General features: G+C 44.2%; 1 protein-coding gene and 1 long non-coding RNA gene across 4 annotated transcripts; both read left to right on the forward strand.

Annotated features, from left to right (window-relative positions):
- Positions 1 to 1,223: 1,223 nt before the first annotated feature.
- Positions 1,224 to 12,613, forward strand: stx6 (syntaxin 6). Of its 3 annotated transcripts, none has more exons than XM_061825696.1 (10): positions 2,478 to 2,607; positions 2,692 to 2,764; positions 2,992 to 3,079; positions 4,374 to 4,543; positions 6,391 to 6,485; positions 6,827 to 6,889; positions 6,957 to 7,061; positions 7,145 to 7,251; positions 7,317 to 7,411; positions 7,588 to 12,613. In XM_061825696.1, exons 3-10 carry the CDS (start codon positions 3,045 to 3,047, stop codon positions 7,662 to 7,664), a joined length of 747 nt encoding a protein of 248 aa, XP_061681680.1. In that variant the 5' UTR covers positions 2,478 to 2,607; positions 2,692 to 2,764; positions 2,992 to 3,044; the 3' UTR covers positions 7,665 to 12,613. The 3 variants fall into 3 exon arrangements, with proteins under 3 accessions (XP_061681683.1, XP_061681680.1, XP_061681681.1); XM_061825697.1 differs by having other exon boundaries at positions 2,692 to 2,741; XM_061825699.1 differs by lacking the exons at positions 2,478 to 2,607; positions 2,692 to 2,764 and adding an exon at positions 1,224 to 1,447.
- A 4,918-nt stretch (positions 12,614 to 17,531) lies between these two features.
- LOC133503818 (uncharacterized) lies at positions 17,532 to 18,857 on the forward strand. Its single transcript, XR_009795843.1, has 3 exons — positions 17,532 to 17,792; positions 17,977 to 18,117; positions 18,369 to 18,857. It is a non-coding gene; the product is annotated as an uncharacterized LOC133503818 (long non-coding RNA).
- The last annotated feature ends 126 nt before the right edge of the window (positions 18,858 to 18,983 follow it).

Genomic DNA, 18,983 nt, shown 5'->3' on the forward strand with positions numbered 1-18,983 from the left:
TTTGCGCAGTCCGATCATCACTAAATATCGCTCGACAAAGAATAAGTGTGTCAATGGTTCACACGTAGCGGTGTTATGCTAGCGAAGAACGTCTCATTCATTTATACGAGACGTGTATTGAAAATCAAATTTAGGGCATACCTTCGTGCAAACATATGTGTTCCGGTTGATATTAGATGGATTTAGTTGATGATGCGGTCTTCCACAAAGTTTGATCCATCGAAGGCATTTTTCGTACCGGGTCTTTGGTTTTTGAAAGGGTACGAATCCAACTCCCACCGACTGGCCTTTCGGGATACCCGTCGTCACGATTACAAAGTCAGTGACTACACCTCTTAACCATATTTTTTGTTAAATAACCCAAATACGCGATAAAACGCTAACTAAACCTATACTGGACCATGCAATGTTGTCTGAGAAAATGGCGGGAGCAAAAACGGTCTTTGGTTTATGCGGATCTCTGGCCTCTGATTGGTCAGTGACGCGGATTGCGCAATATCCACGGAGGGCTCAATTAATTGACAATTACCATATTATCTGGACGACAGTGTGCAGTGGTCAATAGGCTGCGCCCAGTCTGTAAATGTTTTTTTTTTTTTTTTTTCCCCCCCATTTACGAGCCGCGCTGGATGGATATTATGTAGACCGTACAAACTGGTATGTTGTAAAAATGAAATATTCACACAAAGACTTTGTAAATGTTTATTTAAATACCTATTTTCCTAACAGTGACCAACCCAGTAGTAAAATGGCTCATATATGACAGAAAAGTTAGTATTTTTACATCCTAGTCCTGTTCACTGAAACCACGAATGTATCGCCTCAGAAAGTCACATATTTCAGTCTCTCAGTCGCTCCCAATGTCAAAGACAAAGAGGAGTAAGAGGAAAACGGATTCTACAGAGGAAGTTTAATGCACAGAGCCTACAAATCAGTGTAGGGACTTTGAATGCCGGGTCTAAGACAGGAAAAGCCCGGGAGTCGGTTGACCGAGATGACATACCGAAAGCGAGTGTGAAGCGGAAGCTTGCAAGAATTTCACACAAAGTTGTCTATATTATTTATTTATTCACAAAGTGGATTTTCTTGAGGTTTTGTCATTTTTCTTAACGCAGGTTCTGTTTTAGAAGAATCTGCTCTTTTATGTACCTTTTAATTCACCATGTGCTATGCTCTAATGTCTTTGAGTCTGTCCAGGTTTTGTGGGACCTGTACCACCTACCAGAGGGCGGCAAGTTCAATACGTAGTGAGCAGGGTGGGAAGAGTCCTGAACAATGTTATTAGTAGCTCTGCTATGCTAGCAAGAGCGAGCAATGTCCGCTACAGAAAGCAGCCAGTGATCTTCTCTTCTGGGCGCTGTTGCCCACTTTTTGCCGAGCTCTCCTGTCCGTTTTTGGACATCCGGCACGCCACACTTTGATGCAGTATGTGAGGATGCTCTCCGCGGTAGGTTGGGTGGTTCAAAAGTAGATCACGGGGCAACATTTTGGGCACCTCTGTCTTTGTATAATTAGGGATGAGTCTGCACGTTCTCGTTTACTCGTGCTGCATTCATGTTAACTTGGGGCGGAACCTACATGCCTATGAGATTAAAGGAGGCAAACCAATGACGCAGAATAAAAACTACATTGCGCACTCTGCATCCAACGTTGGTTCCGCCATGGTCAACAGGCTCTGACTTCCGGCCATGGCAAATAAACGCATCTTTGACAATACACAGTTATGGAAAACGATCCAATAAATGTATAAACTTGGGACGTTTTAGATCCCTAGAGACATGAATAGAATCTGAACATTTGGAGCAGGCCCAGGAAGGTTTAAAAGATACATTGACACATATGTATTAGGAGGTACAGACCTGAATAATATTGTAATGATATGTCTTCCACATTCATAATTCTAATAATGACAAAGGTTAACCCGAAACGCCGGTAAAAAGTTACTTCTCTGTGACGACCTGTCCGGGTTTTGACAGCTCACAGCGCAACAAGAATGAACCATATTGACACCCAAAAAGCGAACCCTCACGTATTCCACCATTATGTTTCCCAATGTACAATTGTAAGGATGCCAACTTTCACGTGAAATAGTACCCAAAGCAATGTTTTACCCTGACCGAAAGTTGAAGAATTACCACGTGAAAGGGTCGGAGGTGGAGTGTTGAACACGGGAGCAAACCCTAACCTCGTTTGAATGCAGACACGGCGGGAACACCGGAAGTGTAACTACCAACGACGTCCGTGTGGAACCTCGTAACCTAACTCGAGGTCCCGTAGGTGAATTATGTAAACCCTAACCACGCAGTCGAGTTTTTATTCTGGTCATTAAGGCGAAGTCACACGCCGAGTAGAACGCCTTACATTTGAAGAACACTGACTTTGAAGGAGGGCTGCAATTGGTTAAAAGTTCAAAAACTGATTTCACAATCTAAAAATAGATCCTTGGAACATCTGCAATTAGGAGTGTACCCCTTTAAGAGCAGAGGTGGGGGCGTGTGGCCAAGCAGCAGCTCGTTGTTGGAGTTGCAGTGTTAGACGGAAGTTGAATAAAAGACCAAATTCCGTTGTTGACTCCTTTCCTCATTGCCCATTATCGAGAGCATTACAGTATGTTACATAGTTCTTTACCTTTGTACGAACACGGCATAAAATTGTTTATGATGTGAAAAATGTCATTTTCTACACTTGCAGAGGAAGTGTTTATCGAACTGGTAGCCATTCGCATTCATCAGTCCCAAGAGGTAGCTGTCGGTTGCAAAAAGAGGTGTGACCGCTGCTCTACGTGCGCTATCGTTTTTCTTTTTTCTTTTTTTCTATGCCTGCTGTATTTACTGTAAATTTACATGTACTTCAATCCACAAGATGGCGGTAGAATACACACAATGTTTTTGTCCCCTCGACGCGATTTCCGCTACCGCTTCATGTAAACAAACGGCGTGAAAAATAACAGTAGGGTTATTTATTTGTGTTTGTATTTATTTTTTGGTGTAGCTGAAGCGTGATACGAGTGTAATGGATTGAAGCGGAGGCGGAGAAGCGGCAGCATGTCCATGGAAGACCCCTTCTTCGTCGTCAAAGGGTGAGAACGCTTAAGATGCTAACAGCTTGCTTGCATGCTAGCACGTCGACGTGAACCTAAATAGACTTGTTCGAGCAAAAAGACATTTATGAAGGGAATACTTGAAGTCAGTAATTACTCTTTGTAATTCTGAAATTGTCTAGTCATAGAAACCATTTGGTAATAATGGACTAGTTCAGGGGTCTTCAACTAAAATTTGTAAAAGGAAAATTCTCGAAGCCATCTAGTGTCTATTTATTGTGTTCTATTGTTAAGAAGACCACTTATATGTCGTATTTACAGCGACTTCAATACCGCATTAAGAAGAAAAACCTTTGAGATTTTCTCAAAAGTCAAGTAACGATTTATTAATGATTGCTTTTGTGTACATTTGTGGTCTGAAACTGATGTAATCTGGCAGAACTTGTATATGATTTTTTTTTACTATGTCCGATGAAAAAGCAAGGATTTAATTTTTTTCATGTTATGCGTTGTTTTAACGATTGTGATTTTCTGAACTCTGGACTAGTTAAAATAATTGTTTTTGCATTTTTAATTATTGAATAATTCCATCTAATAAGTTCTTTGATAGTATTATTTTTAATAAGTTCACTTAATGATCAACAGTTCAATCAAGTCATTTATTAAAATTCGTACTAATTGGACAAAGTCAAATCTTATTTGTGATGCCTTCTCAGAATGGAAGACGTGCTCATGTCGTTGTTTAGGGTTTTGGTCCTAAAGAAAGTCTTTAAAAAATACGTTCAAAACAACTGAAATGGCATGGAAAGGATAAGAGCAATGCAAGTGATTAGCACAAGATGCCTCAATGGATTCGGTCACCAGTGACATCACCACAGTCCTTAGACCGATCGGATAAATTAACGATTGAAAGAAAGTTCACGCTTCACCCATCACCTGTGTTCTCTGACCTCTACGACACACAAGATGGCGTCAATGGAAACTTATCCATTGTAAATGTGTACAGTAACAAGCGGCTTTCGATTGAATTTGTTTGAAGATGAACTATCCAGGTTACTTATGGCGTGGCGGTGCACACGCCTGACTGGTGCGGCCAGCGCGGGATCGATTCCCGCTCAGTGCTGGTGTCGGCATGTGCCCTGCGGCAGACTTGCTAACGGTTCACGGTGTAGTCCGCCTTTTGTCCGAAGTTAGCTGAGATAGACTCCCGCACTCTCGCGACCCCCGTGAGGATGAGCGGCTTGGAAAATGAATGAATGAATGGGTGGGTGAAATATTTAATTTGGAGCTATGTGACAACTGCTCACCTCAAACTCTGCATGTGCGTTTCTAGTGAGGTGCAGAAGGCTGTAAGTGGCGCTCAGAGCCTCCATCTCAGATGGAGCGAATTGCTGCTGGAAGGGGGCTCAGCCTCCAAGGAGGAGATGGACTGGACCACCAACGAGCTGCGGAACAGCCTGCGTTCCATCGAGTGGGACCTCGAAGACCTTGACGAGACCATCAATATCCTTTGAGTCCGTGCTGCCGTCGTATTGAACGCGTGATCTGACCCGTGCCGCGAATTGCAACCTTTCTGGAGCCAAGGCGCATACTTTACAATCGAAAAATCTCACAGCACACCAACAAATGCAAATTGTCACAAAAGGTAGATAAATAAATTGCTGGATGTACTTTCTGCAATCTAACAGAAGACCATTCCTTTGTTCTGTCCATCACTATGCCTCTCTGGCATGAATAGATGAGCACAGGTACGTTATTTACTGTAAATATATATTTTTTGAACAAGTACACAAATAAATGCAATAAATGAATCGGTCATTGAGATAGGCTCATTGCTCCATCTAGTGGTCAGATCGGTGATTGTTTTTTTTTTGTTTTTGTTTTTTTTATTCAAGATAGGTGATGGCCCCAAAAATCCTGATGGTGTAAAGCCCAGACTTTTTTTTACCCTCAAGCAGCCGGCCTCTCACGCGCTTATGTGGGAAGGGCATTGAATGATGCTCGCAAACAGTTTTAAGGTTAATGTTGTGTTTCCTCCTATATTTAAAATACAGAATTAGCTTTTTTTGCACTGTATTGTCCGTGCTTTCGCCCTGGATCAGGCTTTGCCAAGGTTGAATTTTAACATTACACAACATCTCAACCTGCACTTTCTACTTTGGCTTCAGACTACACTTTTCTCACTCGAAAAAGAGAAAATCTCACCAGTTTTTCTTCAATTATTCACATACTCGTGAGTCACTGCATCTAAAAACAACAGCATTTCTTTTTTAACTTTAAGCATTATTATCGAGAGTAAACATAAGCATGTCTAGCTCTACGTTGCCGTAGCTCTTTTTGCTCTACGTTGCCCGGACTGTGTTGCAAATTAAAGCAGCGGTGGTGGCCGCCGTCATTATAAACCACATTGATGGGCTGCGTAACTATTGCAACGTTCGTAATTATGAGTGTGCCCCGTTAAGAGCAGAGGGGGACGGTGTAAGGTAAACTAGGAAAATAAAGCGTGCGGCCGAGCAGCAGGTCGTTGTTAGAGAAAGTTCCGTGTGGTGCCTAAAAGAAACCAGTGGCTTCTCCTTTTCATTTTTGTATGTGAATTGTGCCATTGGATGTAGCAACCAGTCATCCTTCACTCATTTAATCACATTGCAAAATGCCACAAACTGAATAGCTGGAGGTTACGCTTTCAATTTACATTGGATTTAGTTTTTTTTTTTTTGGGGGGGGGGGGGGCACAATTCAGAATATTTGTACGAAGAGACCACATCAGTGGTGCAGCTTAGAGGGTACATTGGCTGAGGTATTTGTCTTTTTAAAACATTTTTTTTGGGCACGCCGTCCCGCGATCACCCAAAATTGCCTCGATCAACAGGCGGAAGAATGCTGAGCACATCTTCGTCGTCACGTCGTTTCGTTTTTTCCGCCAGCTTTCCAGCAACATGCAAGTTGGCTTTGTTTATGAGCAAGAAATTGTCTACAGGGTTAGTCCCGGTTCCAATTAGTTGTAGAAAAACTAATTTACATAGAAGTGCTTTCTCTTACTTTAGCATGTGCAGATGATTTATTGCTTAAAAAATGTGATGTGACGTACGATAAAAATTACTTTCAAAATGTATTCTTGTGTGTTTGTTATTAAATGGTTATCGGATCATTCAAATCAATATTGAATCAAACTTGCATTGGAAAGAATCAACATCGAATCGAATTAGAACCTTAAGAAGTGAAAGGGAATCGACTGAAGAGGCCATGAACAATGGCGACCCCGAACCCAAACACACGAAGCGTTGCTGTTTGATATGTCGGCAGTGGAGGGCCAGTCTATTGTGAGCCTGCTTTCTTAACATTCAGGGAACGCATCGTGGAGTCCAACCCAAAGAAGTTCAACCTGGATGCTGCCGAGCTGGCCAAGAGAAAAGCCTTCATTAGCAGCACCAGACACGCTGTTAAGGTACACGCCGACCTCAGGAATGTGGGCCCCGCTCAGCCGTTCGGTACCCGACCGCACAGATAGGGGGGAAACCTCTGGGCCCCGCACTGTCCGTGTTTAGCTTCCAATCTGGGGTTGTGATTGCCCTACCCGATCGCCAACTAGTTTCTTTTCGTGGAAGACCGTGAGAGGCGTCAAATGTTTCTGTTTGAAACTGAAAACTGTGCCTTTGCATGGATGGGTCTGCAAAGCTAGAAGGTCGGGTACTGCCCGTCAGTGTGTGCTACACCAACTCCAGACGTGACGTGAGCAATGACGTGATAGGACGCACGTGAGCATTTGTTAATCCTTTTCTTTTGAAGGAAATGAAGGAGCACATGTCAAGTAGTCCAGCCGTGGCCTTCGTTGACAAATCAAACAAACAGGTCTGTCGTAGGCCGGCTCGCGTGCGCCCGTGTGATGAGTCGCGTTTGAAGAATGAAATGCGCGCAGGTGCTCCTGGGCGACGGCGGCGTTTGTGACAAGTTCCAGCCATTGGAGCGCGAGCTGCGCAGCGCCAACTCGCACTTCATCGAGGAGCAGCAGCTTCAGCAACAGGTTACCAAACACACGCGGCAGGCGCAGCGATGCGACGGCTCGACCCGTGCTTCAACGTTGTCGTACGTCGGTCTTCCCGTTAGCTGATGGCAGAGCGGCAGGACGAACAGTTGGAGCTGGTGTCGGGAACCATCGGAGTCCTGAAGAACATGTCGGAGAGGATCGGCCTGGAGTTGGATGAGCAGGCCGTGTAAGAGTTCCATTTGTAAGCTCCGCACGGCGTTCAGTCGTTATCGTTTGTGTCCTTCGCGGCAGCATGCTGGACGACTTTGGCCAGGAGATGGACAACACGTACTCCAGATTAGACAATGTCATGAAGAAACTGGCCAAAGTATCCCACATGACCAACGGTGTGTAATCTGCCGAGCAACACGCAAACCTTTTTGCCACAGGTTGCTTCCAAGTGCTGACTTTGAGGTTCCCGACGGATGATAAAAACGATGACATATTTGTCTCTCTCTCTCTCTCTCTCTCTCTCTCTCTCTCCCTCTCCATCTATCCAACTTTTCTGCGGGCAATCATGCAGACCGCCGCCAGTGGTGCGCCATCGGTGTGCTGCTGGTGATCCTCTTGGTCATCCTCCTCCTCCTCTTCATACTCTGATCGACGGATGAACAGACTCATCTCCATCCTCTGACTGTGGACCAGAGGTCTTAGTTCTTACTTCTCCCCTGCTAATTGACACTGAATGGTTAACGGTCACAGGTCGAAGAGCAAATGTTTGAAATGTACTGTTTTTAGTTGACGTACTATTTTCTTCCCAACTTAGGACACTTTATACTTTTACAGAATAACACTAAATGCTTGCATTTTTGTAGCTTCACTTCCTTAGCCTATCTTTTAACGTGAAAGATGGCAGGAAGTAGCCCTTCCTATGTTTGACAGGTAGGTGTTTGTACACAGGCGCACACAGTGCAGCCGGAAAGTATTTGCAGCATTTCACTTCATCCACATTGTTATACTACAACCTCATCCTTCAATGTATTCCATTAATTGTCACTCAAAATTCAATACACAACCCGCCATGATGACAATATAAAAAAGACGTCCATTTTTGCAAATGTATTAAAAATAAGCAACTAAAACCTCACCCTTTGACAGTAGCTAAAGCTTCAAATCCTTTTGACTATGATGCCGCAAGCTTGGACAGTTTAGCCCTCCCTTCTGTGCAGGATCTCGCAAGTTCCATTAGGGTGGATGCCGGCGTCGGTGCACAGGCAATTCCAGAGATGTTGGATTGGAGTTCTGGCTCAGGCACATTCTCAGAGTTGTCCTGTAGCCACTTTTTCCTTGTCTCGGATGTGTGCTTATCGTCAATGTCCTTCGCCATAGTCCAGGGATGAGAGTTTTCCGCCGATGGGCGGATTTCTGACTTTTTCAGACCAAAATGAACATTCTCGAGATAAGCGCAAATCCGTTGAGAAAATTTCAGGCTCTCGGTGGTGGGCTCCGAGCTGCAAGTTCAGCTTCGTGCTAGCACAAGCACGACTATCATGTGCCGTTCTCACGTGCTCGGTAGTGTAAATATTTGCATTTTTGCCACAGAAACATTAAAACTTGTTTGCGGCAGATTACTCGATTGGACAACAGAGTTACACGCTATAACGATCCGATCGTGTTCGTGGTTAATCGAGTTTCACCACTGCCATGTACACGTGTTCTCGGTTCTCACAAATCGCAGTGTAACTTGTTAGTTAGCCAAGTAATGGCGTGTGGTACTTAGCGCCAACTGAGCGACGGTGTGTTCAAAGTTTTACGATGGCGAAAGTGTTAGAAAAAAAAGGATGAAGATCGAGCGAGGGCAATTGACAGGGATGCTGGAATCAAAAACTGTTTCAGACGGGCATGGCTTGAAAAAAGTGCAACCGTGCAGATAGGACCGAAAACGGTATCAACATGTCTAACTGAACACATACAAAAAGTGGACATTCCTGGCAAAGTTCTGTCCACCCTCTGTTCCGAAAGGAGCAAAAAATATCCAGGAGGACACCCCCCCATCGACAGATATTTTCAGTCTTTTTCCAAATTGGTCATTCTCATCCCCGATGGTCTGAGGGGTCTGAGAGCTGTGGAATAGATTTTCAACCAGGATTTCCACGTCAATTTCTGTATTCTTCTTTCCCTCAATCCTGACCGGTCGCCCAGGTCCTACTCGTGAAAAAACATCCCATCCATTATGTTGCCACCGTCGCCCTTCACTGTAGGGATGGTATAGATCAGGTGATGAGTTGTGCCTGGTCTCCTACAAACACAATGCCTTGCATTCACCACAAAAAGGTTCATCTTTGTCTCGTTGGACCAGAGAATTGTATTTGTCATGGTCTGCGAGTCCTTCAGGTGGTTTTTAGGAAACCGCAGGCAGGCTGCCATGTGCCTTTTCTGAACAAGTGGCTTCTGTCACGCCACTTTACCATATAGGCCTCATTGTGGTGGTGTGCTGAAGAGATTCTTGTCCCTCTCGAAGGTTTTCCTCTCTCCAGGGAGGACCTTCGGTGCTCCGACAGAATGACCATCGTGTTCTTAGTCACCTCCCTGACTCAGGCCCTTCTCACCCAATTGCTCAGTTCAGTTGGGCGAATAGCTCGAGGAAGAGTCGTGATGGTTTGGAACGTCTTCCGTCTACGGATGACTGAGACCACGGTTCTCATTGGAACTGTCAAAGCGGCGGAAATATCCCCAGACGCGTACCTCGAGACAATCCTCTCATGGAGGTTTGGAGACTACTGCTTTGACTTCATGCTTGGTTTGTGCTGTGTCATGCATTGTCACCTGTTGGACATTCTCAAGACAGGTATGTGCCTTTCCAAATCTTATCCAGCCAACGGAATCGAACGCAAGTGGACTCCGGTCAATCTGTTGGAATCGGTCAAGGACGACCTGTGGCAACGTGACGCAACCGATCTTAATTTGGACATTTGTGGCAAAAGCTATGAGTACTTATGCAAATGCAAATTTTATTTTTGATAAATTGGCAGAAACTTCAAACATTATTTTTCACATTGTCATTATGGGGTGTTGTGTAGAAGGGAACTGCATAAGACTGATAACATCAAATGAAAAATTTGAAGCACTATGAATACTTTTGAGATGCAATGTATATTATACAGTTGAAACCGGATGTGCAAATACATATTTCATTTTTTGTCTCATTGTCTGAAGTCTGATCAGACTGTCCAGTCGTCAGGTCAGTCAGGATCACCCAAATTATTTAATTTAGTTCAATGACACGGTCATGACAGAATATATTTGAGAATTTTCCATTATTTTGAGAATTTTATATTAGTTTCTTCTAAGAGCAAAAGTTTACATACATAAGCGCTACATCTTTCAAGAACACGGGGAAGTCCAGATGATGAGGTCATGGCTTTGGGAGCTCCCGACAGGTTAACTGACAATGTGAGTTAATTGACGGCACATATGGCCATGTACGTATTTAAGGCCACATCTTAAACATTCTGCTTCGTTGTTTGAAATCGTGGGAAAATCCAAAGGAATCATCCAGGAAACCAGAGAGAGAATCATAGCGCACAACACCTCTGGCTCATCCTTGGGTGCAATTTCCAGCTGCTTCACAGTGCCACTTTCATCTGTTCAAACAATTATATGCAAGTATAAATATGGGGCTGTCCAGCCATCACACCGATTGGGAAGGAGATGGGCTCCGTGTCCCAGAGGTGACTGTGTTTTGGTCCAAAATATGCCAATCTACCCCAGAACAATCGCCAAATACATTTTGAAGATCCTGGATGAAGCTGGGATGAAAGTTTCACTATCCATAGAAAAACCAGCGTTGCACCGACACGGGCTGAAAGGCCACTCGCCCAGAATGAAGGCGTTACTCCTAAAGAAAAGTAAAAACGACAGATTAGCGTGTACAAAGAGACCCCAAGACAAAGATCTGAACTTCTGGAGACGTATCCTGTTGTCTGATGAAAGCAAAGTGGAGCTGTTTGGCCATGAAGACCAATGTTGCAGCTGGAGGAAAAAGGGGGAAGCTTGTAGACCCGGAGAACATCGTCCCAAGGTGAAGCATGGATGCAGCGTTGCGTGAGGACAGCTCTTCATAAACGAGACAAGAACATTACATGGAGATTTTACGGCAACATCTCATGACGTCGGCCAGCAAGCTAAAACTCGGGCGGTGCAGCACGGCCGGGCAGCTGTAAAGCGTTGGCCTCACAGTCCTGAGGTCCAGGGTTCAGTCCCGGCCGGCCTCTCCTGGGTGGAGTTTGCACGTTCTCCCCGTGTCAGCGTGGGTTGTCTCCGGGCACTCCAGTTTCATTCCACATCCCAAAAACACATGCAGCATTAGTTGGACACTCTGAATTGGCCCTTGTAGTGATTTGTGAGTGCAACTGTTGCGTCTCCATGGGCAACCAATTCAGGGTGTACCCCGCCGACAGCTGGGATAGGCTCCAGCACTCCGGCGAACCTTGTGAGGGTTGGCGGCTAAGACAGTAGATGGAAGGACGGATAGGTCTTCCAAATGGACAATGACCCTTAGGATACTGCCACAGCGGTTCAAAAATGGCTCGAGGATGACAAAGTCAGTGTCTTGGATTGGCCCCGATGTGGAAAAGGCCTGTGCGGGCGGGCAGAGCGACTGACAAACATGACTCAGTTGTAGCAGTTCTGTCAGGAGGAATGGGCCAGGACTCCAGGAGAGTACTGTCAGAACCTATTAGAAGGTGACCCAAAAACTTGGACCAAAGTCATGCAGTTCAAAAGAAATGCTACTCAATTCTAATGTCAACGTGTGACCTCAAAGAAAGTAAGATATTAGCAAAATAAAATGATGTGGGTGATTCTGCGGCGACCGCGATGACTCTGACTGCGCCTTGTTTGCCTTTCCACTTGAGCGCAACCCACGTGATCAGTTTTGAAAAAGTTCTCCAAAGCTTCTCTCAGTCAGAGTTGTCACTAAAGCTGGGAGCAGGTTCGGAAGACGCAGCAGTGAGTTTCCTCAGCACGTTATGGTCATCTCCGCTAGCCTTTTTTCCTTTCCTTTCTGTCACCAGCAACAACGCTGACTGTGGAAGCGTGTCATCTTGAACAATTGGACCTGAATAACCAGATGATACATTTCATGATGCTGCAAAATCGCTCGAGAGGGCGTAGGTAGTGTGTGGAGGTGTGCGTCATCACAACATCTGACGAAAGCAGGCCAACCGCGAGCAACTCTTGGCGCCCAGCAGTGTTTTTTGTGACGTGCACGCAGCAGGTTACACACACACGCTATGCGGCGGTGGCACGCGAGGCAACGCGTAGGTCACGCGTCGCACTGCTTGGCCACAGGAGGATAGTCTGATTTGATTTCACCCAGTGAGACGAAATATGAAGTGTTTGCACAGTGTATGTAAAGTTCAGTCTTCAACTATAACTATTATGAATAGAACATGCCCTTAGAAGGACATCTCAATGACCAAAAACATGGCAGTTATTGTACTATTAACGAGCTCCTGGAAAGAATAGGAATACTGTTGATCATAAGAACGGTGACCGTTCATTGATGATGAACTTGGCAGCTGACAATAAACTGAAAAGTAAAACAATGTTTTCTTTTCTGATTCAGCATCTTTTACTCCAACCCACAGGTGTCAAACTCAAGGTCCGGGAGCCGCATCTGGCCCATGAAAGTAAATCTTTGGCCTGGACTATCCTGATTCTTGCTAAGATCCCTCCTAAAATTGGCAATCATCATATATCATGAAAAATCAAAGTCAAATATAGCAGGCATTTGTGGTTAACAATCACCTTTTTTACAGTGACTTTAACAAAAGGCCAAGTTCAAAGAGCTGATCATTTCATAAACTGATTGGGTTCAGTTTGTTCCGTCAGTCAAAATATTTGTTCTTTTGAATGAAACAACACTAGTCTCCTGTAGTTTGAGCCACTTAAAGCCCCACTGACACGAAAAGCATGATTTTTAATTCAAAAAAGGCAGCTGGAATGGATCCATCCGTTTTTTCATGATTTGGACAAATACTCCCGCCGCGAAAATCCTTTCGAGGGATTTTTGGAGAATAAGCAGGAAAGTGACGTCAGCGGGAGCGCACTCGGGCAGTCTTGTGGGTTTATACTAGTTTTACCTCCTGGAAGGTAGCTCTTTGTTCCTTCGTGTTAGCCAAAATGCCGGCTCGTTGTATTGCTGGATATTGTTCCAACAGTCGGGACGATGGATTGACTCTTAATACGTTTCCAAAAAACCAGGTTCGTCGTGAAAAATTGCTTGCACAGGTGCAAAGGACGAGAGCTTCGTGGGTTCCGAATGACAGGTAGGTGTGTGTAGGGGGGGGGGGGCATAATCCTCTCAGAATGTAACAAAAGATCCGCATACATAAATCAGGGGTGCTAAATGTGTCGATGCGCCTGTCGACCGAGCACGGCCTAAGCCTAAACCCTAACTTGAACTCACCGTCAAAACACGTGTCCTACATTAAAGATTCCTACCAAAATTGTAGACATGGTCAAAAATGTGCAGATCCAAGAGAACTTCTTCTTCTTCTTCAGCATGGAGGTTGAAAGCTTGAACACTAACATACCCACTGAGACAGGAATGCAAGCCGTTAGAAAGCTATTTGACAGGTACCCGGTCGCTGGGCGTCCAGACACAGAACTCCTGAAACTACTGAAAATCAACCTGACCAGGAATGATTTTGTCTTTAATGACGAATGCTCCCTGCACATCAAGGGGACTGCGATGGGTAAGAAGTTTGCACCAGCATGTACAAATATCTTCATGGCCAATTGGGAAGAAGAGGTACTTAAGAAATGCAATGACAGACCAGCGTGCTATTTCCGTTACTTAGATTCTATTTTGGCTATTTGGACACATACTGAACAAGAATTTGATCAATTTGTTGCAATGCTAAACTTGCATGATCCCTCAATTCAATTTAAAGCAGAAAAAAAGAAAAAAACTCAATTCAATTAACTTCCTAGATACTGTTTATAAAGGGCTGAAATTCCAGCACAACTCCAAATTGGACATTTAAAGTATATTTCAAAATAACACACACACACACACACACGTACGCTCGTACACCGGATGAGCTTCCATCCGTCGAACATGTTCAGGGGAGTAGTCAGATCGCAACTCGTCTGTTTCCAACCAATCTGCAGTCAGGAAGCAGACTTCCATTTAGGCAGTTAACATTCTATTCAAAGCCTTATGAAAGCGTGGCTATGGTAGAACATTTCTGTGATGTTGCTTGGAAGATTTCCTCAACAGAAAAAAAAAAAAAAAATTCCGTTAATCTCGAAATATTCCTCAACATCCACTCAATTGCATGCCAAATTCAAACAAAATTGTAACAAATATCTGGGGGCAGTTAACTGGATGCAAGGGTTTGTGTTGCCCCCTCGATGTCCATGAGACATTTAAAACAAAAAAGACAAGTGCAGGAATTTGAAGGAAGTGACTATGCTTTTAGAATTTGTATACACCGATGTTCCAAATTACACGTTCCGACCAACCTCCAAATTATAAATAAAGATAGGGATGGGGATTAAAGAAAGAAAATCAGGAAAAAAAGGGAAGTGGATTTAAGGTTGAGGTAAGGGTCTCTCGTACTATTGAGAGGAGGTAGATGCACGGTTCTTTCCCCGCCATGCCCGCCCTCCCTGGTGCTGAGACGGTTGACGCCAGTTGTTGTGCCCGGAAGTATTATTGGAGTCGGGATGGGAACGTCGACGCCCATAGCGGACAACTGTCCATTCATCATCCCCCGCCTCATAGCCTGGCTGGATTTTGAGTGTTGTTATTTTTGTCCTTTTGATTTTTTTTTTCTTTGTGCTTTTGTTATTGAGCTTTGCTTCTGGAATCTAATTATTTTTTTCCTTTTTTTACGTGTGTTAAAGTTGTATTTTTGTTTTCCAACTTTAACATAAGTTTCGTTAGGGTTTGTTTTGGTTTAGTTGTATTCTGCTTATGTCGTTCTTTGTTTGAGACTGGTTGGGTTCACCGTTTGGAGTGGAGAAAACAGGATTTATTTATTAATTTTTTTTTGGAGGGGGGGGTTAAGGTTAATCTGCGTGTGCAAGTGTGCACGTGTGCATGTGTGTGTAAATGATATTTGGCTGCGCATCTGTTGTGTCCGGTTTGGATGTGTAAATGTTGTTGATTGTTGTTGACTGTGATCCAGGTGCGGTGTGTGTCTGTTGTGGTGTAGCGGCACTGCAATATGAGTGAGATGACGCAGAAAGATGACGAGCAGCGAGAGGTAGATTTCCCTCTGGCGGTCACCATGAGTATTGCGTGCAAAAAGATCGAAGAAAATGTAAAAAAAGCTTCCTAATAAGGAAAAAAAAAAAGATGGAAAAGGGGCGCTCCTTGCGACGTTTCGATTTTTGAGTCTTTATCAAGCATGGGCACAAAAAAGTAAGAGGAGAAGAAGAGAAGAGAAACAATAACAATGCATTTAGCATGTTTTTCCCATTTGGAGTCCTTATTTCCATAAATATGTCTAACTGATTGACTTAAAATGTAATTTTATTATGACAAAAATGCTTAATTTTTTTTTGCTATTTTATGATGGTGGGGCTTTACAGCGTATTTTGGGAAAAGTTAACATGTCACGGAAATCGGGCCCTCGGTAATATGCATGGTTTCTTGGTAGTCACCGTGTTCTACGTCTTTCCTTTGCACTTTGCTATTTTTTTGGGCTTGCCGAGTTGAATTAAAAAACCTTCATGTTACAAGAACCAAAACAATGTCAAGCTCACGTGACCAGTTTTAATTCTACTTGCCAAACTTCGAGAAAACCCCCACCATGATCCAACCTGTAAACTATGTTTTCCACACGTTTAGGGAGCACCAAGATGGCGGCCAACTGGGTTCAACCAATCGACACATCGCCCTATTGGTTGCATCGCTATCCAGTCTTTATTTTTTTAGATCAGTGGTCCCTCCGCATGACCCAACGGCGTGGGGTGTGCGTGACGTCAATTCCTGTCACAACGACACAATAAACAATGAAACAGTACATCTTGTTAAAACAAGACTTCCTGTAATTAAAAAGAATATACTTCTGCTTGGCGTCACTGTGCCGCAGGGCCCGTGAGGTCCGTATGTGTACCTCCCGTGCGTTTTGGAACAGCTTCCAGTTCGGTGACGTCACTTCGAGTTAGGGTTGGGTTGGGGGGCCTGCGAGGCCCAGGAGCGGCTGAGCTGTCCGACCGCGTGACTCCTGCGCGCTTCCAGGCCTCCAATCAAGAAAAATTGCGAAGGGCACGCTCAAGATTGGTGACCATGCCCTTATCCTATCCTATCCATCCATCCATTTTCTTTGCCGCTTATCCTCACAAGGGTCCCAGGGAGTGCTGGAGCCTATCCCAGCTGTCAACGGGAAGGAGGTAGGGCGGTAGCACCCTGAACTAGTTGCCAGCCGATCGCAGGGCACATCGAGACAAACAGCCGCACTCACAATCACAGCTCGGGGCAATTTAGTGTCCAATTGATGTCGCGTGTTTTGGGGATTTGGGAGGAAACCCACGCAGGCACGAGAAGAACACTCAAACTCCGCACAGGCGGGTCCGGGATTGAACCCGAGACCTCAGAACTGTGAGGCCAACGCTTTACCAGCTGCCTATCACATTGTCATTGATCTTGAATTAAATGTTTACTTCAATAGGGAGCCTTCTGTCATAAACTGGCTGCCTTTTTTACCAGGACAATTGCATGACAGGCGTGTGTGTCGAATGCTTCAAAGCGCGGTGTGTGTATTATGTGTCAATCTGTCCAGTATGGAGCAAACCATATTGCAAAACTGATTGTTGCAGTGCATTGTGCAAAGAGTTCAAAATACCCGGACTTATAAACACAAAATTATACATGAGAAAAAATGCAAACCGACTGTGGAAAAATTGTAGCTGCAGGATCCAAACTTTTGGGGGAATATTTATCTAAATGTACTTGAAAATATCATTCAAATGAAAGATTCCCCTTGCGTGGAGAGACCCCAAACAATTTTGTGTCAGAAATAAGTATTGTCCCTTGTAAATGAAAAATATTCAACAACCTTTCCCCCAAGTACTCTCACTTGACCTCACTGGGACGCTAAAGGAAGTTGGCCAATCACGAGTTTTCCAGGTAGTGGAGGGACGCCAAAATCTGCATCGCATTTAACCCTTTTTTCTAGTTATAGTTTGTGTGTGCTTGTGAGAATTGAGAGAGGGGTTTGATTAAAAAAATAACGCAAAATAACCTTACTAAATAAATAAAAAAAACGACTAATTACACCTCTCTCTATATATATAAAGATGGGGGGGGGGGCACAAAATAGCAAAGGAAGCCCAAAGAGGGAGAGGAAAAAAAAAACAAAAACCCAGTGGAACCCTGATTTGAATTTGAAGTGAACTTGCCCTTTTCCGTGTACTTGTCCAGTGTTCCAACATTTCATTGGTCTACTTGTTTTTTTTTTTTTTTTTTCCTGGGCGGAGCTGTCATCTGGTGCAGGTGCGCACGTCGCGTAGGCGGGCCACTCAACGCGCGTCAACCACGACTTCACTCAATGCGTCGTTGCGGTTTGTGTCCGAGCCAAGGAATGGACACCTGTGGCAAGAGAGAAGGAAAATGACCATTTGTGAGGAGTAAGAGTCGAGCATTGGCACGTGAATTGCAGAGAGAAGTCCACAATTGACTTTTGTGAGTGGAAGCAGCTTCGAAATTGTTCCTTTTGTTGGAGCCGACGTGTTCAATGAAAGAAGAATAGGCCAGCCAACGTGGTCAAGGTAAGGTGCCTTTTTATTGTCTTAATATTTTGGCAATATGTTGGTTTGTGGTTAACGCCTTTCCTTTGTGGGTTCGTGGGAGCGCGGTTTCCAATGACGCCGTCTTGTCCGTTTGGTCCTCCAAATGGACCTGTTCCTGCTCTCTACCTTTGCTGTTGGCAAAGAATGAATGCTTTCCCACCAGGATTTGGGGGCATTGCCCCTGTGTCCCGTGGGGAAGGAGGGTGCATGGTACGTCCACCCGAAACTCTGGTTCCAATCAGTGGGGCGTATGCGGTGGGGACCCCCGCCTATTGCTGACCACCGACCAAACCCTGCTATCCAGGTTTATACCACTTTTTTAATTTGAGCAAAAATACTCAAGTGTAAATATATACTTTTTTTAAAATATTTGTTTGCTAGTCATGTATTAATATGTATGAAATAAAAATGTAATTTTATTTACATAAAGAAATATCTTCCAAAAATGGAAAAATTAAAAAGCGCGATTGCATTGCATCTGGAGAAATTAATGAGCGCAAAAATAAATTTAAGTGGATTGTCAAACGTCACTGCTGCAAGTTTTGTTGAAACCAGAGAGGAGCTAAAGTCTTCATCGATGGATGGAGCTGACCAGTGATGTCTCAAACGGGTAAGAATACAATCCTGTCATAGGCATATATTCAGTAACAAATTACAGTGGGTGTTTTGGCTGGGGGGACACAAATGAAAGTTATTGGAAGTTGGATTTGATGTGCTGAGAGACAAGGCAGCTCAAGTAACACATTTGCGGCGAATTGAGTGATTTTAAGCAAATACAACTGCTGTTATTCCCTAGAGTCCGACAATAGAAGTCTTAAAATTGAGACCAAAAAAAAGTCAACGGGTATCCAACAAATAAGTGTCCCCATGGATTTTACGTGGACTGGGTTTGAGAAAAGCACTTTAGAAAACTGATGGGTTTATCTGAACAACAAAAATGATTGGAAGCAACAAAATCAGCTACTGTAGTTGGTAAGGAAAACTGAAAAATTGATTCCATAAAATATGGATACAAACATGAAGGACAAGGTGAAATATGCACCTTTTGGGGGGGAGAAAGTTGAAACATTTGTCCCACAAATCCTGTTCGGGAAGTTGGGAACGGCGGGGGACGGGCCCTTCTCCGCCGCTCCGAACAAAGGTCCACGATCCCTTTTGATGGACTTTTGC

The sequence above is a fragment of the Syngnathoides biaculeatus genome, chromosome 7 (genome assembly GCF_019802595.1).
Source record: "Syngnathoides biaculeatus isolate LvHL_M chromosome 7, ASM1980259v1, whole genome shotgun sequence".
NCBI classification, from domain to species: domain Eukaryota; kingdom Metazoa; phylum Chordata; class Actinopteri; order Syngnathiformes; family Syngnathidae; genus Syngnathoides; species Syngnathoides biaculeatus.

Bases quoted from the DNA above. Each gene is read 5' to 3' on its own strand.
- stx6 (XM_061825699.1), top strand. From the start codon at position 3,045: ATGTCCATGGAAGACCCCTTCTTCGTCGTCAAAGG. The intron at 6,486-6,826 runs GTACACGCCGAC...TTTCTTTTGAAG, and splicing joins GCACCAGACACGCTGTTAAG to GAAATGAAGGAGCACATGTC. The intron at 6,890-6,956 runs GTCTGTCGTAGG...AAATGCGCGCAG, and splicing joins TTGACAAATCAAACAAACAG to GTGCTCCTGGGCGACGGCGG.